Source organism: Plasmodium knowlesi (genome assembly GCF_000006355.2).
Source record: "Plasmodium knowlesi strain H genome assembly, chromosome: 10".
Lineage (NCBI taxonomy): Eukaryota > Apicomplexa > Aconoidasida > Haemosporida > Plasmodiidae > Plasmodium > Plasmodium knowlesi.
In genome coordinates this window covers 848,676-869,050 of record NC_011911.2, presented here as the reverse complement: position 1 = coordinate 869,050, position 20,375 = coordinate 848,676, and the positions used below count along the sequence as shown (strand labels likewise).

The following is a 20,375-nucleotide window of genomic DNA, read 5'->3' as shown; positions in this document are numbered from 1 at the left end:
TTTTTAATTGTCATAAAAAATATCAACATGGGAAGGAATGTCTTCCTCCACTTGTAGATAAAAGGAGTAACCAAGAAGGGGGAGCTTCGATAGCTTAGTTGAACATAGTGGTTTGCTTATACTGATGATAAATGTGTGGTTAACAGTCCCCCCCCCCCCCTTTTTCATACCAGGTGATAATGCCTTAGCGAACGGAGTGAAACATACACGTTGTTTGTTCTTTTCCCTGTCTCAGTTTAAAGGTACAGTGTAAGGTGATTTTTTTTTTTTTTTCGAGAAAGTTGTGAAATCGCCTTTCCCATGTGCTGAGCTCACCCCAAAGGTTACACACATTTTGCATGCCTTAATTTTTGCCTCTTAATTTCTTCAAAAGGGGAAATACGAATATCCGCAGTGGCCACAACATGGGAATTGTTCCGAATTTTTTCCGCTGCGATCATGTAAGAAAGAATCTCCGTAGGATGTAGCGTTCCAAGTGGTGCACATATCATAAAGACACGCGCGTAGGATAGTGCTCCGCAGGCACACTGTGAAAAGAGGTGAGAAGTAATTCTCCTCGATAAGTATGCATTTATATATGTACCCATTGAGTGGCTTTATTATGTTGACCGCAGCACAGGATGTACCAGCTGACAAAATTCCAGAGGCTAAAACGGTAATACGAGGTCAGAGGAAATGTTGAGATGTACCAAGGTACACGTGTGTGCCATATGTCACGACCAAATATATTTTTCTTTCCTTTTTGCGTCTCCTTTTCGTCATATATTAAAGCTCCCTTTGTGCGTCCACGTTATCCCAAGGATACCAAAGGGAGAGCAAAATGCATGCTTTTCTTGTTCCTCCTATGTTTGCTATGTGTCCCTCCTCCAAAGTTTAGTGCTAATTACATTTTCCTTCTGTAAAATCATGACATAACCAAAAATAGCACTGTAAATTCCTTATCCGTAATTTTGCCCATACCGGAAAAGTTAATCCGCAATGATATTTAACTAGCTATTTTTGCAAAAAAAAAAAAAAAAAAAAAAAAAAAATACCTTAACCGTTAAGGCTATTTTTTGCGCGAAAATTGGAACATACCAATATATAATATGTTTTTACATTACATTGTATTTTTTTTTCTTTCTCTCTTTTTTTTTTTTTTTTTTTTTTTTTTTTTTTGTTTTTCTGTTCATACAGCTTTGATTACTTTGGTCGTCTCTTTTTTCTTTTTTATCCTTGCGTCCGTTCCCTGATAATACATACAAACATGGTATGTATGTTACTTAGAGTTGGCGTTACTAATGGTTACTTCTTTTTGCAACTGTTTGGCAACTTTTTTCTAGTACATTCTTTATGCGCCTAGCCGCATGGCATATTTTCCCCCCTCCTTTCCATGTTAAAGCAGGCGGAATGGACGCATTCGGAAACGTTGCAAAAAGAATGTTACATACGCTCGCCAGCATGGTAGCAATCGTAGCATCATAGTTATTGCAACCGTTTTCATGATACCCCTTATTGAACATTGAAAAATGATTAGAAATGTTTTCCACAAAATTATTTTATCCATCACAGGAAAATTACTCTAATTGGATAGAGAGGGGATCCACAGAATGGCATCCTTGATCAGTTAGCGAATTTTTTTTTTTTTTTTTTTTCAGTCCAAGGAGGAGCTGTATATTATCTCATTGTAGCATAAAAAGCTATACCCTTGGAAGTAGCTATAATATACTCCCTTTGAATATCCAGAGGGTGAAATTCTGTGAATATGTTTGACTGTAAGCTATATTTCTTTTGTTCTTCCCCCCCCCAAGTGTTACGATAGAAGTCTTTTGGAAGGACACGTGATGTATGCGGCCCCCTTAAGTTTTACGCAAGAGTTATGATTTGGCTAACCGTTGCGTAGGTTATTTATTTTTTTTTGTTTTACTATTTCGTTGTTCTCCTTATTCTTATTACTATTATTATTATTACTATTATTATTATTACTATTATTATTATTACTATTATTATTACTATTATTATTACTATTATTATTACTATTATTCTTATTATTATTTTATATATATATTTTTTGTTTCTTCCCTGCATGTCTCCCCTCTCTGCGTATTCACCACTTCACACGTTAAGCACGCGCGCGCAGAGGTAGCCCGAACCACCTTGTGAGATCTTCACAACCAAAACGTTTGGGAAGGAATAAGAGCTCACAACTGGTTTTGTCGCTGTGGAGGAAGAAGTGACAGGCAGTGTGGTGCCCACTGTCGAATACGTGACAATCACGAACGGATTTGATTCCTCCAAAAAAGAATGCAAACTCGTTGGTGAAGAGAGAATACCCCGTATATATATATATGTATGCTCTAATCAACACATTTACCCACCTGCACAAACCATGTACAGTAGTGGAAATAGCGTCGTGCCCGGGAGTTCCTCTCTGTGCAACGTAAGCGGCATGCCCATCTACATGGGTGGCGTAAAGATACGAACCTCCCCCGTCTGGAACGGTAGCTACACAAATATGAGTGCGAACAAAATAAGGAAGAATATCAACGGGTACTTAAGTCCAGTTATTCATTTTTTTGGTCAAAAGAAATTTCAAGGTGCAGCTAAACGAATTGGCAAGAAGGAATATGTGAGGACTATGGGGCAACCCAACAGATTGAAGTTCTTTAAGCAGTACAGGTGCGTGGCGAATGGGTGGGGGGAGATGCGGCCATCGGAGGAACTTCCCTCCTCCGAGCGTAGCGGTAACCAAAATGGCAACCAAAATGGCAACCAAAATGGCAACCAAAATGGCAACCAAAATGGCAACCAAAATGGCAACCAAAATGGCAACCAAAATGGCAACCAAAATGGCAACCAAAATGGCGATCAAAATGGCAATCAAAATGGCGATCAAAGTGGCAATCAAAATGGTGGTCGAAGTGATTATCTTAACAGCTACCCGAGTTCCGATTTGCGTTCCAATTCGAGTGCGAACCCGCCTCCCCCCCCCGGGGAATCCGAATGGCAGATCGTGAACTACAGGAGTCATCCTCAAGATACGGACCCGCCGGTAAGTAGCCGTGTGTCGAACAAAACGAAGCTGAACTACAAGGCGGCGGGATACCTTATAGTGATGAGCGAAATAGATCAGAACCCAGAAAATAACGTCAACCCGGAAATAAACAAAAGGAACATGAACGTAAAAATATTGCTAGGGTATGATCCTCTGAAGAAGCAACAGAAGAAGGCGTTGTTAGAAAGGGATGGGAGTTCACAAATGAAGGGTGAACTATGCATCCCGGGGGGAAAGAGAGACCTAGGGGAGAACAACCCCGTGGTGACTGCCTATAGGGAATTCAGCGAAGAGACTCTTTATCTGTACAACATGTTTGTTTCTTACTTTAGCCACTTGCACTACGTTATGAAGGGTATCAGCCCGGAGGGGGAAGCAACAAAATATGGCGTGACAATTCCTCCGGGTGAGATTTCCCAAACGGAGGGTGATCCTTACGAGGTGTTCCTACAAAGGAACTTCCTAAGTGATGTAACACAAATGAGCATCGAAGAAAAGAAAAATGCAATAAATATTCACATCAATAACTTCATGCTATATTTTAAGGAGGCGTGTCTAAATATTAAGGAGAACCACGAGATCATGTACAGGTGTTCATACCCGCCGGCGTACTATCAAAAGAAGAATGCCATGTTGGAGAAGATTCACAAGGAGATAAGTTTATTTTCCTCGATAGAGGATGATGAGATTAATAATTTTAAGCTCTACTATCCAAAAGGAAAATACTGCCTTTTTTTTTACAACGCAATTCAACACGACTGTAAAAATATGCTTGACTATTTGAGGAATTATTTCTGGCACAACTACATAACCTTCTTTAATATACTCCTCAGTGAAAATATGAACTTCTTAATTAGTTGCAGAGAGAAGAGTAAAATGGATTATGAAACGTATGTATTTGATTCCAACGAAATAAAAAAAAAAATTGATCCAGATTTTTATTACAATTTAATGAACGTAAAAAATTTGATTCCATCAAAATATAAGAAAAGTACAAGGGATACTTTTTATGAACAAGAAATATCCAGCCAAAATGGAGAAAAGGAAATACAAATAGACACTGGCTATATGAATGATATAATATGGCTAGAGCTTTCTGATTTGCTTCTGTACTTCCTGAGAAACTGCAACAATGTGGGGGTTATTGTTCTTCACTTGTGGGATTTGTTTGATGAGATAATGCAAAAGAGAAGTTATGTGGTTTGTTCTCACGGAGATGGACACCACAGAGAGGACTACAAAAATGGAGAATCCCAGTCGCAGTTCATTCTAGTCGGTAAAGGTTCTCTAAAACTGCACACATCAATTGTCGAGAAGGTATGGCACTTGTACAAGGATATACACAGTAGACTACGCATGCTAATCCAGCACAAGAAGTACGATGCCTTTTGGGCTCTGTTCTTTTCTCCTTTCTGCACAAAATTGAATGAACATAATGTGGGTACCTTGAACGAGACCTGCAACGCTCCCTATAGAAAATTTATAAAATGTTTGGCCACCTGTCGTGAATTCTGGGTGTTCCTCTTTCTCAACTTAGTTGGAAGCATTCCGGAGGGTTAGTAAAGAAAAAAAAAAAAAAAAAAAAAAAAAAAAAAACGAGAGAGGAGCTATAAACTAGTTACTGAATGGGTAGTGAGAATGTTACCTGGCAGTGATAATTTTATGTGGGGGCAAGAGAGAAGGAAGGTCCCCCTTTAAATAGAAGAGTTCCTCTAACCCAGGGGGAGTTACACTATCCCGTCCGCATGATCACGACGCGATGCCTCCTAATCTTTGCCTCTCCACAACCTTGTTAGTTCGCTTAGCCTTGAATATTTTTTTTTTTTTTTTTTTTTTTTTTTTTTTTTTTTTTTTTTTTTTTTTTTTCGTGATCATCCCATTTGACCCCATACCAGTGATGATGATTTCTCCCCATTTGTATAACAACTGACTAATTGTAACTTTTTTTTTTTTTTTTTTTTTTTCAATTTTTGTGTAAGCGCGAATTGAAGGTGTTGCACAGAAACAGGGGTGGTGGTGGTATTTCCACCTAAGAAAGTGCTCTCCCCCCCGACCCTTTCGAGTAGACCAGCTTACCACACGAATGATAAAGGTGAACAGAGCCCCCTGTGGCAAGATCTCCAATTTCGTTTGGCACGGTGTTCATTTTTATGAAGGGGGAGGGTACATAAATCTGGCAGAACTGCTCAGTTGGTAACTCACAGTACTTTTTTTTCCGTCACAGTCGTGACTCAAAAACACTCTCTCCTTCGGCATGCGACACTTTTTTTTTCTTCATCCTATTTTGGTATGGAAGCAACCGTAATGGATGAAGGAACGACAGGGTTAGATTTCCCTTTTTGACGCTTCCCTCTGGTGTGCAGAGTGGAATTAAGTAAATCACAATAAAGTGGCAGAGTAACCGATGGCGAGGGGGTAACGCGGCCAAGTGCCAAAATGAAACTTGCAAGGGGGGTGTTCCTCCTATTGCGCATGTACATGATAACGTACCTACATGAGTGCATCCTCTGCTACAAACACAAGAGAGACTACCACATAAAATTAAGTCAAGCATCCTCTAGGAGAAAAGAACCTGTGGCCTATGTTAGATGTTCAGTGGGGCGCAGTCCCATCCAATTTTTTAGTAAAAACTGCTTTCGCTCAAATAGAATACAAAAAAAAAGAATAGGTCAATTGACTAGCCTTTGCGGAGGTGATGTTCCTACACCAGTAGTTTTACCTCAGTTGAGTGATAAGACCAGGAGAGGAATCTCCTATGGGAACAAAAAAAAAAATATTTCTCGCTATTCCAGGGGGAATAGTCGTAGCTCTGTCCTTTATAATGCCAGACCAAATGGGGAAGAACAGAAGGAACACCCTAGTGAGAATTATCACACTGTAGATGTACCCCTACTAGATCAATTAGGCAAAGGCGACCTACTGGACCTTGCGCTACTGGGCGACTTCTCCTTTTTTTATGGAACTGCGAATAGCCAAAATTCCTACTCGACCTATGATCAGATTGTCTACAACATTGAACATGGCGCAGAGGAATTTGTTCCTTGTAACCTCCCCCCCAGGGGAGATACTCAGCTAGAGGGATGTGGAAGGAGAACCATTATCAATAAGAATTATACGCGCATCAGAGGAAGAGTAGAACAGAAAGTGAAGCAATCGAAGAGGATTTTTCTTCGACTGAGACAAGAGGGGGGAATTTACCTCATCTGCGTGTATGAAAAAAAAGGAGGAAACACCCAAGGGGAGGATCATCTCTATAAGTATATAAAAAAGATACGGAACGAAAGTGTAGTCGACATTATTGGACATGTGAAGGTACATGGAGATTTGATCAGATGTAAGGTTCCCTTTGTGGAAAGCATACTCAATGAGAAGTGCATAGAGATCGTCGTGAGGAGCATCCACTGTATCTCAGAAGCGTTTGACGATGTCCCTGTCACGGTGAACGAGGGCAGAGCGTTCTGGGCGGCGCGTGCAGGTGTCAACATTGGTCGTGGTGATGATGATGGTGGTGATGAGCTGCATTGGGGTGATAAGTCGGATGGTGGTGATGAGCCGCATTGGGGTGATAAGTCGAATGGTGGTGATGAGCCACATTGGGGTGATAAGTCGAATGGTGGTGCGCGCCGGCCCGGAAAGATAAACACCAGCGAAATCATCCTGAAGATGCAACACCCCAGTCTCCACCACAGGCACCCCGTTAACCACATCATATTTCAAATGAAGAACCGAATTGCACAACAGTTGAGGCAGATGCTTCGTCGGGATGGATACACAGAGGTGTTCACATCGAAAATGATCGATCTTGGAAGGGGAGGCGCCCTTGGTTCAGCTTCCACTGGTGGAGAATATACTACAGATGATGCTGATTCCGCCTCGCGCACCATTTCCGATTCCATGGATCGCTGTGGCTCTTTCCAACTGAACGGGTCAGAAGGAGGTTCCGGGTGCTACAAAATCGAGGGGGAAGAAGTAATACTAGCCCAGAGCCCCCAGTTCTACAAACAAATGTTAATCAACTCCGATTTTGAGCGAATCTTTGAGATGAACTATTCTTACAGGAATGAAAAGTTCAACACATCGAGGCATCTGAACGAGTTCCTTTCGCTAGATATAGAGAAAGTCATCTACCATAATTATTACGAAATAATTATCCCCATGTATAATATGTTGAATCGGATAAATAAATATATTCAAGAGACATTTGAAGAAGAGTTAAGTTTGATTAGCTCCTATTTTGGATGTGAAAATTTTGAGCCCAGCGAAAATCCAGATGCTCCTTTTGTGCTCTCCTTTTGCGAGGCAAGAGATATAATAGACAGATATTCCACAAGGTTCTTGAAGAATACTTCTGATTATTCTCCATTTGACATACAGGAAGGAGAAAGGAAGAAGTTACACGCTCCATGTAACATTCCCAAGGGTGGTGTACAAATTCTCACCAATGAGGAAAAGGAACAATTAAGGAGTAGGCTATCATTTGTGGCCCCCTCTGGTGACATGCTACACAACGTGTACTTTAATCGGAAGGTGGAGAGCATGTACCGGGTGCATCAGGGAAGTGTCCACACAGGTAGGAAGCCATCCTCAGGGGAAGAGAACCAACAAAATGAGAATGTCTACGCCTTCTTAAACAGATTCGACCGAGACGATCTTTACAAGAGGTTACTCCTCTTTCTTAACCGCCTATATGATGGAAGTACCACGGGAAATGCACCAATTACCATAGACAACATAGCATCTGCTAGACCAGCAGATGTACAGGTGAAATGTAAATACTCCATGTTGAATCTGCTACGCAAGAACCCACAGGAAGAGGAAGGAGACAAAGTGTATGTAACCGAATCCGCTCAAAACAACGCGTTAAAGGAAAAATACCTGAACTCTCCCGATTTCACCAATGAAGAACTTCAATTCCTATATTACTTTCTAAAAAAAAACTTCAACGTCGATTTGTTCATAATAGATCAATACCCATTCCATCTGAGACCATACTACACAACACACAACGTGTACGACATGAGGTTCACCAACAGCTTCGACTTCTTCTACAAGGGAGTCGAAATTATTTCCGGTAGTCAGAGAATTAACCACTTACCTATTCTTCTGTTTAAGGTTTTGAACTCTTGTGGATCGGTAGAAAATGGACACAGAAAATTACCCTATCCATTATTCATCATAGAAAAGAACAATTTTTCCGTTTCGGATTACCTCAAGAAGTGTGAAGAAGTAATAGACAGGGATTCCACTTTATGTAAATACATTAATTCCTTTCGCTTTGGTTCGAAACCTCATGGGGGGTTGGCGCTCGGCTTCGAACGCTACCTGCTCTCTGCGCTCAACCTAGGGAATGTGAAGCGCGCTATTTTTTTGTGACTGACCACGGGGGGCAATCACTCTGAATGAGTGCAAGTATAATGCGCAAGCGTACATACTTATGTTCATACCCTCCAAAGGAAAGCATTTTTATTTTTCGACTTTTTTATCCATTCGAAGTGATTAACGGAATTCATTCGTTTAGGTCCTACTTGTTTGATCGCCTCTGGTTCAATTCGCTTTGCTCGTTCGGACAAAAAAAGGTGGTATCTATTTGAGGGTGTTGTGTTAGAAATGGGCAAAAGCCCTTCCCTCTTGGGCAGATGGTTTCAGGGTTTAGAGTTCAGTTCCTCCTTCCCCTATGTTGGCACCACAATCCAGTGAAATGGAAAGATCGCTATTAATATAGCCCCCTTTGGAGACAGATGCCCACACAGGGTTATCAAAAGTGGTACCCAAAAGATGGCCAACGAAGGGGTGAATTAGCCAAATAAAAGTAAAGGTTCAATTATTCGCTACTTCACAGCAAGGGGATTAATCTACGAATAGTTGTACCTTGGTGATACCGCCCGCTTCTTCACCCCTTCATGGCGTTACAAGGGAGTAACCGGAAAAGAAAGAGGAACCTCTCTTACCCACGGGGGATATGTAGCATGGGAGAAGTGCCCAATATAACGCATTAAAAAAAAAAAAATAAAATAAAATAAATAGGGAGAATTGACAAAAAGGTAAAAGATGCGCAACTTTTACAAAGTGGCATTTAAAAATTATAATTTTTTTTTTTTTTTTTTTTTTTTTTTTTTTTCCTTTTACCTCTCTTCCACTTTTACAACAATTCATAAAAAAGGGTATAAAAATAAAAATGAATTTTGTTTTTCTCCCACGTGGAAGAAAAAATATTTAATTTGCCGTGACCAGGGATCGAACCAGGGACCTTCAGATCTTCAGTCTGACGCTCTCCCAACTGAGCTATCACGGCTGATACTTCATCTTCTTTCTTCCAACGCCTAGTAAGAGGTGCTTATGCAGGTAACGCCATAGCCCTTAGTAGCGACCCCGATACAGAAGCAATAAGCAGAGGCAAGGACAAACTACGCCAAGTGCATCTATCCTCAATTTGCTCCGCACAGAACGCTCTTCTGCAGATTCGGAATGAATCTCCCCCAATGGAGAATAATAATTTCCAATGGCTGCCACTTTTGCAAAATTGCTTTGATGTTCGTTTAAGCTTGTTGGCCCCCCCCCCCCCCCCCCCTGACGATACACTGCGAGGCAAAACACTTAAAAAGAAAAAAAAAAAAAAATACCTTTACATCCTTCGCATGGCCAGTAGCAAAACACCCTTAACATTCTCAGCAGTACCAGAGATTGAAAAAGAAAAAAGGACGACAATGTTTCCAGGGGAGTTGCGTCAACGACTGATATACAGCTGCATACCAAAGGTAACGTAATTTTCCCACCTCAGGGGTAGCACCAAAAAATTTACGACGCCTATGTCAAATAGGAGATTCACTACTTTTCTAACTAATGAGCCATTCGTCTATATGTAAGTTATATCTTTAAAGGTCCACCCCCACGAGGTAACTCTTCGCGGGGCAGGTACGCATGTTGCAATGTAGGTAGGAAGATAAAAAAAAAAAAAAAAAAAAAAAATCACCTGAACATGTTCAGGAAAAAAAGGGTAAACAAATTCATCTCTGTTGATGCTCTTCGTTTTGTATCTTCATAAAATAATTCAGTTCCTTCGGGTGGATCTTCCACATAAGTGTGTACATGGAACAAAATGAATTTCCTAATCCACCAATGCGAGGGGGATGCGATTTCCGCTCGGTAAACTGTGTCCATATAATTTAAAAAGAAAAAATTGTCACAACTTTGCTTGTGCATGCAAATGAAGAAAAAAAAGAAAAAAAAAAAAAAAAGTAAATACATTTTATGTACACGTTAAGAGGAGAGAAGTCTATCGAGCGTCCACACAGCATCTTCCCTCCAGAACCTTTAAAGAGAGATCTTCCAAAGGAATAAAAAAATGAGATATGATATTAGATAGGCAATTACTCACTTTTTCTATGTTAATATATAAACTTCCACGCCTTCTTCACAACACAGAAGATGTCTTCCATGATATTCTTAACTATATATCCCCTGCGGTGTTAAAGCGGTGATGTGCAGGCAAGTTGGTAAATATACCCACGCAATATGCTTGCCGGTTAAACAAACATACATACCGTTGACATTACTCTGAAATTGCCCTCCCACTCAACTCACAAATATTCCACTGGATGGTAAGGCATAGATTTGAATGCACAAAATTGAGTTATCGCGTACAGCCCGATGTACGAAATGGATGTAAATTGGATACCTGCAGGAGGGGGAAAAAAAAAAAAAAAAAAAAAAAAAAAAAACATAAAGGGTACAGAGAAAAACTCACACAACAGCAATAGTGCAAAAAAAAAAACGAACTATACACAAACTATACAGGGCAAAGTAAATGTCAAAAAGTGGAGAATAAAATGAGGAAGGCTCCCTGGGGTGTGTGGTGCTTTCATGATGTAGCGCTCATCATAGGATCATTACTGAAAAGGCTGATATTCTCGTTGTCCTTCATGCTTGGGTTGTCTAGGCATACATAAAGGGAAAATAACGCTGTGCGGTGGGGAGGGAGAAAAGACACAGGGATGTACTTGCTCCTACTCACGTAACGCAGCGGCGCAGATGCTAATCATAGAAAAAATAAAATAAAATAAGCGTGTGATGGGTACCCGTTAAAAAAGTGAAGAATATCACAATAAGGAAAAGGTAGCACTGAGAAGAAGTGGTGGTGGAAGTCGGATCATGTGGGGATGGTGAAAAATACAAACCGATGCAACACCCACTCTATTCATAGTACATCGCACACATAGTTCTACATTCCGGCTAGTAGAAACACACCAGAAAAATGTCCAGCACCGAGATGGTGACCGTCCCCGTCACCAGCGACACGTCAATCAAGTCCTTAAAGGAAAAAGGGTACATCTCGACTTTGGCATAAATGTAGGTTCCACTTTTTCTTCTCAGGATGGTTAGGGACAGGAGACAGAGAAGGAACGACGCCACTGTGAGAGTTTGTAGCAGGTCTATCGAGTGGAAGAAAAGGAAGTGACAGAATGGTGAATTAATGGGGAAAGATAAAGTGGTTGTATCGTGAGTTGGTGGACGCATCCAAGATACATGTACGAGGTCTATACAAACCAAGGTACGAATACCCCACATGTGCGCGACACGTCAAATGGGCCATCTTACTGCGCACCTTTGTTGAGAAAAATGGTCCGCTCGAAATACATGGTCAACACAGTTAGCAAGAGCAGCGCGAAAGAGACAAGGAAGGTGGACCACAGGATCCCCTTGCAGACGCTTTGTAGCCGCATAAGGGGGGAACCCTTATCATATTGCAGCGAATTGACAATGGAGTCTTTGGCCTTCTTAAACAAATACATAGTAGAAAACAGCGATGTTGATGTTCTTTGGAGGAGGGGTGGGGAATATAGACGATGATACACACACAGTACGACGAACGACCGAGTGGGTAAACTGCACTAGCGGAGTGACAATGGTGAACTGATTAAAAATTTAAGACAAGGGTGCATGACACATGAAATGGAGAGAGATGCGTTGTGACAAGTAAAATGGTTAGCAGTGCACGAAAACAACAGTGCGCTCGCAAACGGTTCACTAGGGGACTAGGTACTTCAAGCACAAGTGCATGTAGACTCATAAGTAGACATATGTTGCCTTAGGTACATGTACATACACACCTTCGAGGGGGACAGCATAACAGTGTAAGAAGCCCCTCACCCTCCTCAAAAAAAAAAAAAAAAAAAAAAAAAAAAAACACACCAATATGCATCACAGAGGAGGCATACATGCGACAGTGACGAAAAAATAAAAAAAAGGGGCCTACGTTTTTAGGTACTCCCATAATTTTTAATTAAAACAAATGAAGGTGCAACTAGCGAAATGTTTTTATTCCGGCTGCTGCCATGTTTTTTGTGTTTTTTTTCTTTCCCCTCAATTGTGCATTTTCACCTGAACGGTTCATATAGCTAGCTATTTTTTTTTTTTTTTTTTTTTTTGCCAAAGGGGGGGAGGAAAAAAACGCAGACGAGCAAAGTGGATGTTCAAAATGGATAGTCACACTGCGGAATGCTCCTCAACTGTTTGCGTTTTTGTCCAACTTCAGAACCGTCCCATCCTGTTTGCTTATCAGCGCCACGCTCGTCATGTTTACGAAAATCCCGTGGTCTACAACGCCGGTGATCTGAGAAGGGTAAAAAAATGAACGAGTGAACAGGTGAAGCTGTCAAACGGGGCGTCAATGAAACGGCCACACAAAAAACGGCGCGCTCACCATCTTTATCTTGTCGCAAGTGTCTCGTAAATCCTGGATCGGGTTGCTGAAGTAAAAGTCGACGATGTAGTTTTTATTGTCCGTTATGTACACTTCCCCATTCTTCTGGCGCAAATTATATTTGCAGTTTTTGAGTGAAGAAATTTTTAGCAAACTCTGGATAATCTTCTCATGTCCAAAGGAGAGGATTTCAATTGGTACTGATCCCTTCGTGCCCAATCCATTCGTGCAAAGTTTGGATTCGTCAGCAATCTGCGCATGGGAGAAGAGGGGGGAAAAAAAAAAAAAAAAAAAAGAGGATGCACAATCGACTTGCCCATCGATCGTAACGCGGGTGCACCACACGAGCACTTTTTAAAGAGAGATCAGCCTCCCTCTAAGAAGAGCACACTCTACACTTCCATATTCTCCACTCGTCTTAAGTCCTTACAATTATAAGGAAGGATGCACAGGAGGCAACCAACTTCTCCCTCACGAGGGCCCCGCCTCGACCTTTAACTAAATTTAGGTCCATATCAATTTCGTCAGCACCATCTATGGCTATATCTATGTGGGAATTTTTTTCCAGCGTCGTTAGGGGGATGCCTAATTTTTGGGCCTGCGTGTAATGAGGTTAAGATGTGTGATATAGGAAAGTTGAGAAGGAGATACTAAAACTACCATTTCCCTTGGGAAGGAGGACCTCATGTGTAGAAACAATTGGCCTTGAGAAGGGGCCTCCCTAAAAATTACAACTTCCCTTGTGCTAACCTTTATCTCCGTGTCGATACTGGTGGGGATGCACACCACATCCTTGATTTTCCCATTTCGCATTAAATTCTCGATCCTCTCAAGTACATAGAATACAGTGGTACCAGTCCCAAGCCCGATTGTCATGTTGGACTGGACGTAGTCGTCGACCGCTTTGTAGGCCTACGCGTGTAGTGCAAGTAAAAGGAGGATGCAGTAGATGTAAACGAAGGGTACATGTTTTACACAGTCATGGCAGAGAAGAAATTCATAAATAAACACTTCGGTCAGTCCGCTCATGCATCGGCTCGTTGGGCTCCTCCCTTCTCTAAAAATGGATTCCCCGCACAGATATAATTTTGGATGGAACCGAAGAGCATTTTATAGAGAAGGAGGTGGTCTCCGCTTCGTTCACCAAACCACAACCTTAACGCCTCGGTACAAAGACACGAGCATCAGTTGAGGAGTGAAGACTTACCACGCGCCTTTTCAGGTCGTCCATTGGTCTGCTCACCGGTGGTAACAGTTAAAAGGGGGAAGGAAACGGACGACAAAATGAGCTACAAAAGGGAGGAGGGGAATAACTACCCCTGTCAGCTTCACAATTGAGGTGAAAAAACTCGATGCAGTTTAGATTCACTCCTTTGTGAAGACTTTTCCCTCCCCCCCCTATGATGGGTAGTTAATTCCGTTGGTTACAGAAATGGAAGCATATATTTTTGTAGCTCCCCGGAGAGACATAAAAAAAATTGGTTAACAAAAAAAAAAAAAAAAAAAAAAAAAAAAGAACAAACAAATAAATAAACAAGCGAACTATTCAGAACAAAGAACAAACTGCGTACTCCGCTTGAGACTCCTCATGATGGTTCAACATAGGTAGGTATGTAACAATGTATAACAGAATGGGAGGTGAGAGGAAAAAAAAAAAAAAAAAAAAAAAAAAAAAGAAACACTATGTAGTGGGTTATACATTTATACATGTTCTGTAAAACTCGCCTGCTTCTACATAGAAGAACCGGGGGTGAGTCAACTAAGATATGAACTGCGCGAAGGGCATTCAGCAGATACCCATTTGCATATCTTCATATATCTACTCATCTATCTATATATAGCTGGAAATTTCCACGTGGGGGTGCGGCTACTGCACCTGGGACTCTTCGGAGGCGAAAAGGCCTCCCTGGGTACACACGGGGAAGGGGTAATGTACAGTTGGGTGAAGAGGGGGCGCGATGTACTAAGCTGTCATTAGAAAAAAGAGCCAATTGGAGGGGGAAAAAAAAAAAATGCAATACAACACAATAATATCATAAAGGAAACGAGGCACCCACGATGAACACAAAAAAAATTCATAGGAAACGGGAAAAAAAAAAATAATTAAAAAAAAAAAAAAAAAAAAAAAGCACCCGCAGACGCCCACCATATGACAACTCTTTTTTTTTTTTTTTTTTTTTTTTAATTTCCAGCAGAACGGAAAGGAAAAGCCAAATAATCCCAACACATGGTGGGACAACCATTTCGTTGTGATCGTTTTGGCGACATCTCAAGTGCAGGAGTCGTTTCTATTTACCATTTGTGGGACAATTGGAATGCGCCAAGTCGCCACGGTTGCCGCATGTGTGCGCAGAATATATCTCCAAAAGGGGGAAAAAAAAAAATCCCAGACGAAGGGAAGAAAGCCAAACAAGGAAGCCACAACTGACAGAGAGCAATCGTGGAGGAATGCGCAAAGTCTACTTAAGTTCGGAAAATTTTTAAGAGGCACGCACAATGGGATAATGATTGAGAAGATGTGAAGGCAGTGAAGGGAAGTGCGGGACCAAAGGGGGGCAAACTTTTTATGATATTGAAAGAGTGCGTATTATCTTCCAACCCCTGCAGGGACATACAAAGAGAGGGGTAAAAAAACGGCTATTACATGTTTAACCACAAATGGGAGAGCAACCTCGCATGTATTTTTTTTTTTTTTTCTTTTTTTTCTGTGCCATGTCCGAGGAGGCATTTCGCACACACAAAGGGGAGAGGGAAAGGCAACCCTCCCCCCAGACAAGCCTCAACCGCGTAAAAGTTTTAAAGAAGCATTTTATTAGTCATACCAGGAGATGCACTTCTTTCTATAGGACATATAAATATCGGAGGGAAACTAAATGTGTATCCGCCCCCCCTCCCCCCTTGCACCTTTTCTACTAAGGACAAATGTGCATTTAAAAAAAAAAAAAAAAAAAAAAAAAAAAACGACGAACCTGGTATGTATACCCGCGTTATTAATTTCGCGTCCGAGTGAATTGTCTCCTCATCCCCATTCTCATTCGTATGATAAGACAAATGGAGAGGAAGTCAGGCGGAGGAACATCCTATTGTCGGAGTTAAAAAAAAAAAAATGTTCCCTCAGTCAAGAGGCACTACACAATCGCCGTTACCACCCCTTCCTCTTATATCAAAATAACTCCGCATGAATTGGAAAGGTGTAGGAAGTACCATCTCCCCAATGGTAAACTCCCCGAACACACGCAATGGAGGAAGTCAACCACCCCCCTTGGGAAGTTGCCTTCTGGAAAAACTTTTTCACGAAAAAGAGGCCCCCCCCAAATGGGTCATCCCCAATCCATTCTTCCGTGCACATTAAAAACCACGCTACTCTACAGTTGAAAAATGTTTTCATTAACAACTACACCATCAGTGGAGAGCTTCCACTGGACGAGTTCCATTGCGCCCACTTAGGGGGGAAAGACGTGGTCATCCACAAGGGCAAGGAAACATACATGGCGAACTTCAAAGGTAGAAATGTGGATGGGTTTGGAAAAATAATTTCTCAGCAACTTATTTATGAGGGGTACATACGAAATGGTGAGAAGTGTGGTCAGGGGAAAAGCACTTTCTTTTTTCTTCCTTCCGATGACAATACTCAATCAAGCGTAGTCATCTACAAAGGAGAGTGGAAAGGGAATAAGCGTAACGGATACGGGGTTCTGTTTATAAGGGAGAATGTGAATCAACCAAGTGTGAAGAGGTACGAAGGTTGGTGGAGACAAAACGAGAGGCACTTGTATGGTGTCCAATGGTACTCCAATGCTGTATACTGTGGTTTTTGGATGAAGAACAGAAAGTGTGGTTTTGGAAAGATGTGGTGGTTTGTGAAAGGAAGAAACAGAAAAGGTAAGGAACGGAAAAGTGGGAGCTGGAAAGGGGAAAGCTATGAACCATGTAAGGACATGACTTCTGGGAGATCCCCCCTTCAAAAAACCAACAGAACCAAGAAGGTAATACAAAACATATATGTGGGGGAATGGCAAAACGACGAAATGCACGGGTATGGAACCTACTTCTGGTTCGTGAGACAAGGAAATAGGAAGAACACCCCTTACCAAAATGAACGCTACAATAAGTATGAAGGTTACTGGAAAAGGGGGAAAATAAATGGGTTCGGAATTTTCCATCACACATGTGGAGATACATATTGGGGTTATTGGAAAGACAACAAAAAACATGGACAAGGGTATCTTCTAAAAATAAATGGTACAATTTACAAATGCAACTACCTCAATGGAGAATTCACAGCTCAGGTACAGCTCAACCAGACATACGTAATGAATCACTTGTACACGAATTCCATCTGCCAGGTTATCAACCTAGGGATTCTTCTCCATGAAAACTCAAACTTAACCGACAGTGATATAAAATATCTTTACAAAATTGTTTATGATCATTTTGATCTCCTAATAAAGGTATATGGTTTGTATTGGCGAAAGGGGTGGAAGGAAAAACGTATAGGAAGGGGGAAGAGGAGAGACAACAAAAGTATTGACAAGGAAGAGATTGTCCACTCTCCCCTCGGAAGCTTCAAACTGAAGAACCTCTGGCACATGTTTTACGATGCTAATATTATCCACAGTAGTTTACCCCTTAGCTCGCTAAACATGTTGGTAAAAGACGATATGTCAATAGGTGAACATATAAATTTGGCTAGTCTCCTTTGTGATAATTACAATTGGGTAGATGAGGATACACCCCTGAATGAAGAACAAATGGTGAAGAACTTCATCCAGTTTGGTCGCCCATTAGCAGAGAACTTTCTTTTTGAACGCCGAAAAGAGGGGCATAGAATGAAGACAACCAACCAGGGGAATCATAACCCCAATATTAATCAAGTTAATCTGGGTGGTGGTATCAGATTGGATGTAAGTAGCAGTCGCATGAATGGACAAAGTTGTGAGGAGTATAACGCATTAGGTGTGGCAATCCATCCAGTGAGCAGAGAGCCATACGAAACACAAAACCCCATGGCGTACATCCTTTTCAACAGAAATCTCTTTCTGGTGAAAGGCTTTGCAAAGTTTTATAAAAACCAATGGAAGAATCAGAGGTGTTATCATATGAAAGAAGCAAAAATAATATTAAAAAAAATATACTTCTTTCTTTTTACAAATAAAAGCAGACATGAGAATGGCTATCTGTTCTACGTCTTGTTTAGTGTGTTCCACTCTTCCTTCCCCATGTGGTATGCATTAGCGCGCATGAGCAGAGCGTGGGCGGTTGGCCGCACAGGAGTGAGAAAAGGGAATGGCAATAGCGGTAACAATGGAAGTGTTGACTTATGTGGAGATACCCGTTGGTGTGCCCACTTGAATAAACACCTCGCCCTTCTAAACTTAGGCAGATATAACATTCACGATGAAAGGAGGAAAATCTCCTTTAACTCATTCGTGTATACATTGGTACGCGTGTCTTTGTACCTTCGCGATCATCGAGGCGAGCATCATACGCACATCATGCTAAGCCTACTTAATGAACTGAAAAGATGTGTGAGCAAAATGGACGGGCAGAAACTGCACCCACAGAGCGGTCACATCAAGGGAGGTTTACTGAAGGGGAAGAGAAGAACGAAGCGAAGTCGAAGCAACCAAGTGGGGTGCAAACGGCCCCTCAACAAGTGTGAAAAAAAGGGGGAGGAGGAAAAGTGGGCCGTAAATGGGAAGAAGGCTATCACTGAGAACCGCGGGAATGTCGTCTGTCCCAAAAAATACACTCATCTAGCGCTTTGCCAAGGATTACCCCCCCATCGAGATGGCGAAAGACGCCAGAGAGGAGGAAATTTTCACAAAAAAAAAAAAAAAGAAAAAGTGAAAAAAGTGAAGAACTCTGCGAAAAAGGTGAAAGCCTTGCCCAGCTGTGCCATCTGCTGTCACCGTGGCGCACCGCCAATCAAATCGAATGAAAAAAAAAAAAAAAAAGGTTCCACCTCGAGTGGTAAAACATATCATACGGCCTTAGTGAACATCCTGGACAACTTCGTCTACTACTTCATTTTATACTACCTTCTGTTCAACTCAAGGGAAGAATGTTTTTCACTTCTCAGTGCAAAATTAAATGTGTCCCTGAGGCTAGGAGATGTGCTAAAATTTTTACTAAAGTTGAAGCTAACAAGGAAGGATGATACCACTGGACGCGAATCAAAGAGTATCAACTTGAGCCCGCACCACCACTACGACGACTACCGCTCACTTGGCAGGGGGCGAAAAAAAATTAAGGTGAAAAAGTGGAAACCGTTGTACATCCTGAACTGCGCAGATAAAAGGGAAGAAAAAGAAGGGACAACATTACCTCAGCGGCAGACGAATAATAACCACTCTAACGAGGAGAAACATATAATGTCAACCGCAAAGAGGAATAGCTACATTGCACACACAGCTAGCCATTTACAGTATATGCGCAAGAAAAAGAAAAAAAAAAAAAAATCACAATTTCACCTGAACCGTCCAGGCAAAAACGACAGAAGGAAGAAGAAAGTCTTAAAAAAATTCTCGCGTATGTTCTGCTTATCCTTCGTCCAAGTGTTGGCAATCCTTGCGAAAACGTTAAACACGCCAAACTTGCACTTAACAAATGAGTCTAATTTGCAATTGTGCCCCTCCCGTGGAAACGAAAGGGAAAAAATCAACAAACACCGCTTGCAAAATAATGCGGTACGCTACATTGTCTTATTAAACGAGGAGAAAAAAAAAATTCTGAACAAATTTGTCACATGTGAAAAGCGGAAAGGTTACTCAGAGGAACTTCTCTCAAATCGGAAAAATGGCGAGACAAAGGAAGAATCAACCTGCCCTGTACACACCAAGGGGTATAAGAACAAACTGCTGAAGGAACTGAGTGAACAGGTGAAACAACTTGAAGTGGAAAATTTGGAACAAGTCGCAAACGATTTGCCACCCTGTGTGCAACTTGAAAACGGAAAAAAAAGAAACAAGAAGGGGGGGAGGACAGATGAAAAGAAAGGAACAAAGCGGATCCATACGAATGTGGAGGAAAGCCCCCTGGTGATGTCGCATGAGGGAGGAAACGCACATGTGCGCATAAAACTAAAGAGCCAAGTTGGAGTGGAACTGCATCGATTGAGAAAGCGGTTCGCTCACTCCCGGAAGAACTACATGAATGTTCTCGATTACTACAACACGTGCATAACTCCCTACGAATTGAGTTTGTTTTTTTTAAGATTCGTTCGAGCGGTAAAGCGGAAAAGGGGGATCAACAGTTCGTACAGTGACGTGTTGTTCTTTTTCGTTTTCCACGTTTTGCTCCACAGGACCTTCCGACTGGCGCGGCAGGCGGGCGCTCACCCATGAGGTGCTCATAAAAAAAAAAAAAATTAAATAGAATAAAATAAAATAAAAAATAAAAATTAGAAAATACTGAATACAACGTCAAAAATAAAACTGCGGCCTATTCCATTTGGGATGGGACCGCCTCGATTGCGCAACTTCGCACGGTCTTTTTTTTTTTTTTCACTGTTCCTTTGCATGTATAGCTGGGCCATGGAACGGTATGATAACGCAAACCCGCTAATGTGGCAAAACAGAGGAGAAAAATAATAGTGACAAAGGGTTGACATGATAATGCGTTGAATGGCTGTTCACTCTG

The 20,375-nt window shown here is 41.5% G+C and overlaps 5 protein-coding genes and 1 non-coding gene across 6 annotated transcripts; 3 read left to right on the top strand and 3 right to left on the bottom strand.

Annotated features, from left to right (window-relative positions):
* Positions 1 to 2,368: 2,368 nt before the first annotated feature.
* Positions 2,369 to 4,594, top strand: PKNH_1018900 (conserved Plasmodium protein, unknown function; the record flags this gene model as incomplete). The annotated part of the gene is made up of 1 exon (XM_002259635.1): positions 2,369 to 4,594. The coding sequence occupies one exon, from the start codon at positions 2,369 to 2,371 to the stop codon at positions 4,592 to 4,594; it is 2,226 nt and encodes a 741-aa protein (XP_002259671.1).
* Positions 4,595 to 5,470: 876 nt separating this feature from the next.
* Positions 5,471 to 8,407, top strand: PKNH_1018800 (aspartate--tRNA ligase, putative; the record flags this gene model as incomplete). The annotated part of the gene is made up of 1 exon (XM_002259634.1): positions 5,471 to 8,407. One exon carries the CDS (start codon positions 5,471 to 5,473, stop codon positions 8,405 to 8,407), a length of 2,937 nt encoding a protein of 978 aa, XP_002259670.1.
* An 846-nt stretch (positions 8,408 to 9,253) lies between these two features.
* PKNH_1018700 lies at positions 9,254 to 9,326 on the bottom strand. Its single transcript has one exon. It is a non-coding gene; the product is annotated as a tRNA-Phe (tRNA).
* Positions 9,327 to 10,419: 1,093 nt separating this feature from the next.
* Positions 10,420 to 11,823, bottom strand: PKNH_1018600 (conserved Plasmodium protein, unknown function; the record flags this gene model as incomplete). Its single annotated transcript, XM_002259633.1, has 6 exons — positions 10,420 to 10,492; positions 10,616 to 10,709; positions 10,925 to 10,993; positions 11,110 to 11,152; positions 11,279 to 11,463; positions 11,637 to 11,823. The coding sequence occupies 6 exons, from the start codon at positions 11,821 to 11,823 to the stop codon at positions 10,420 to 10,422; spliced, it is 651 nt and encodes a 216-aa protein (XP_002259669.1).
* Positions 11,824 to 12,536: 713 nt separating this feature from the next.
* PKNH_1018500 (ribose-5-phosphate isomerase, putative) lies at positions 12,537 to 13,965 on the bottom strand (the record flags this gene model as incomplete). The annotated part of the gene is made up of 5 exons (XM_002259632.1): positions 12,537 to 12,644; positions 12,735 to 12,986; positions 13,165 to 13,332; positions 13,485 to 13,646; positions 13,942 to 13,965. The coding sequence occupies 5 exons, from the start codon at positions 13,963 to 13,965 to the stop codon at positions 12,537 to 12,539; spliced, it is 714 nt and encodes a 237-aa protein (XP_002259668.1).
* Positions 13,966 to 15,973: 2,008 nt separating this feature from the next.
* Positions 15,974 to 20,080, top strand: PKNH_1018400 (MORN repeat protein, putative; the record flags this gene model as incomplete). Its single annotated transcript, XM_002259631.1, has 1 exon — positions 15,974 to 20,080. The coding sequence occupies one exon, from the start codon at positions 15,974 to 15,976 to the stop codon at positions 20,078 to 20,080; it is 4,107 nt and encodes a 1,368-aa protein (XP_002259667.1).
* Between the last annotated feature and the right edge of the window lie 295 nt (positions 20,081 to 20,375).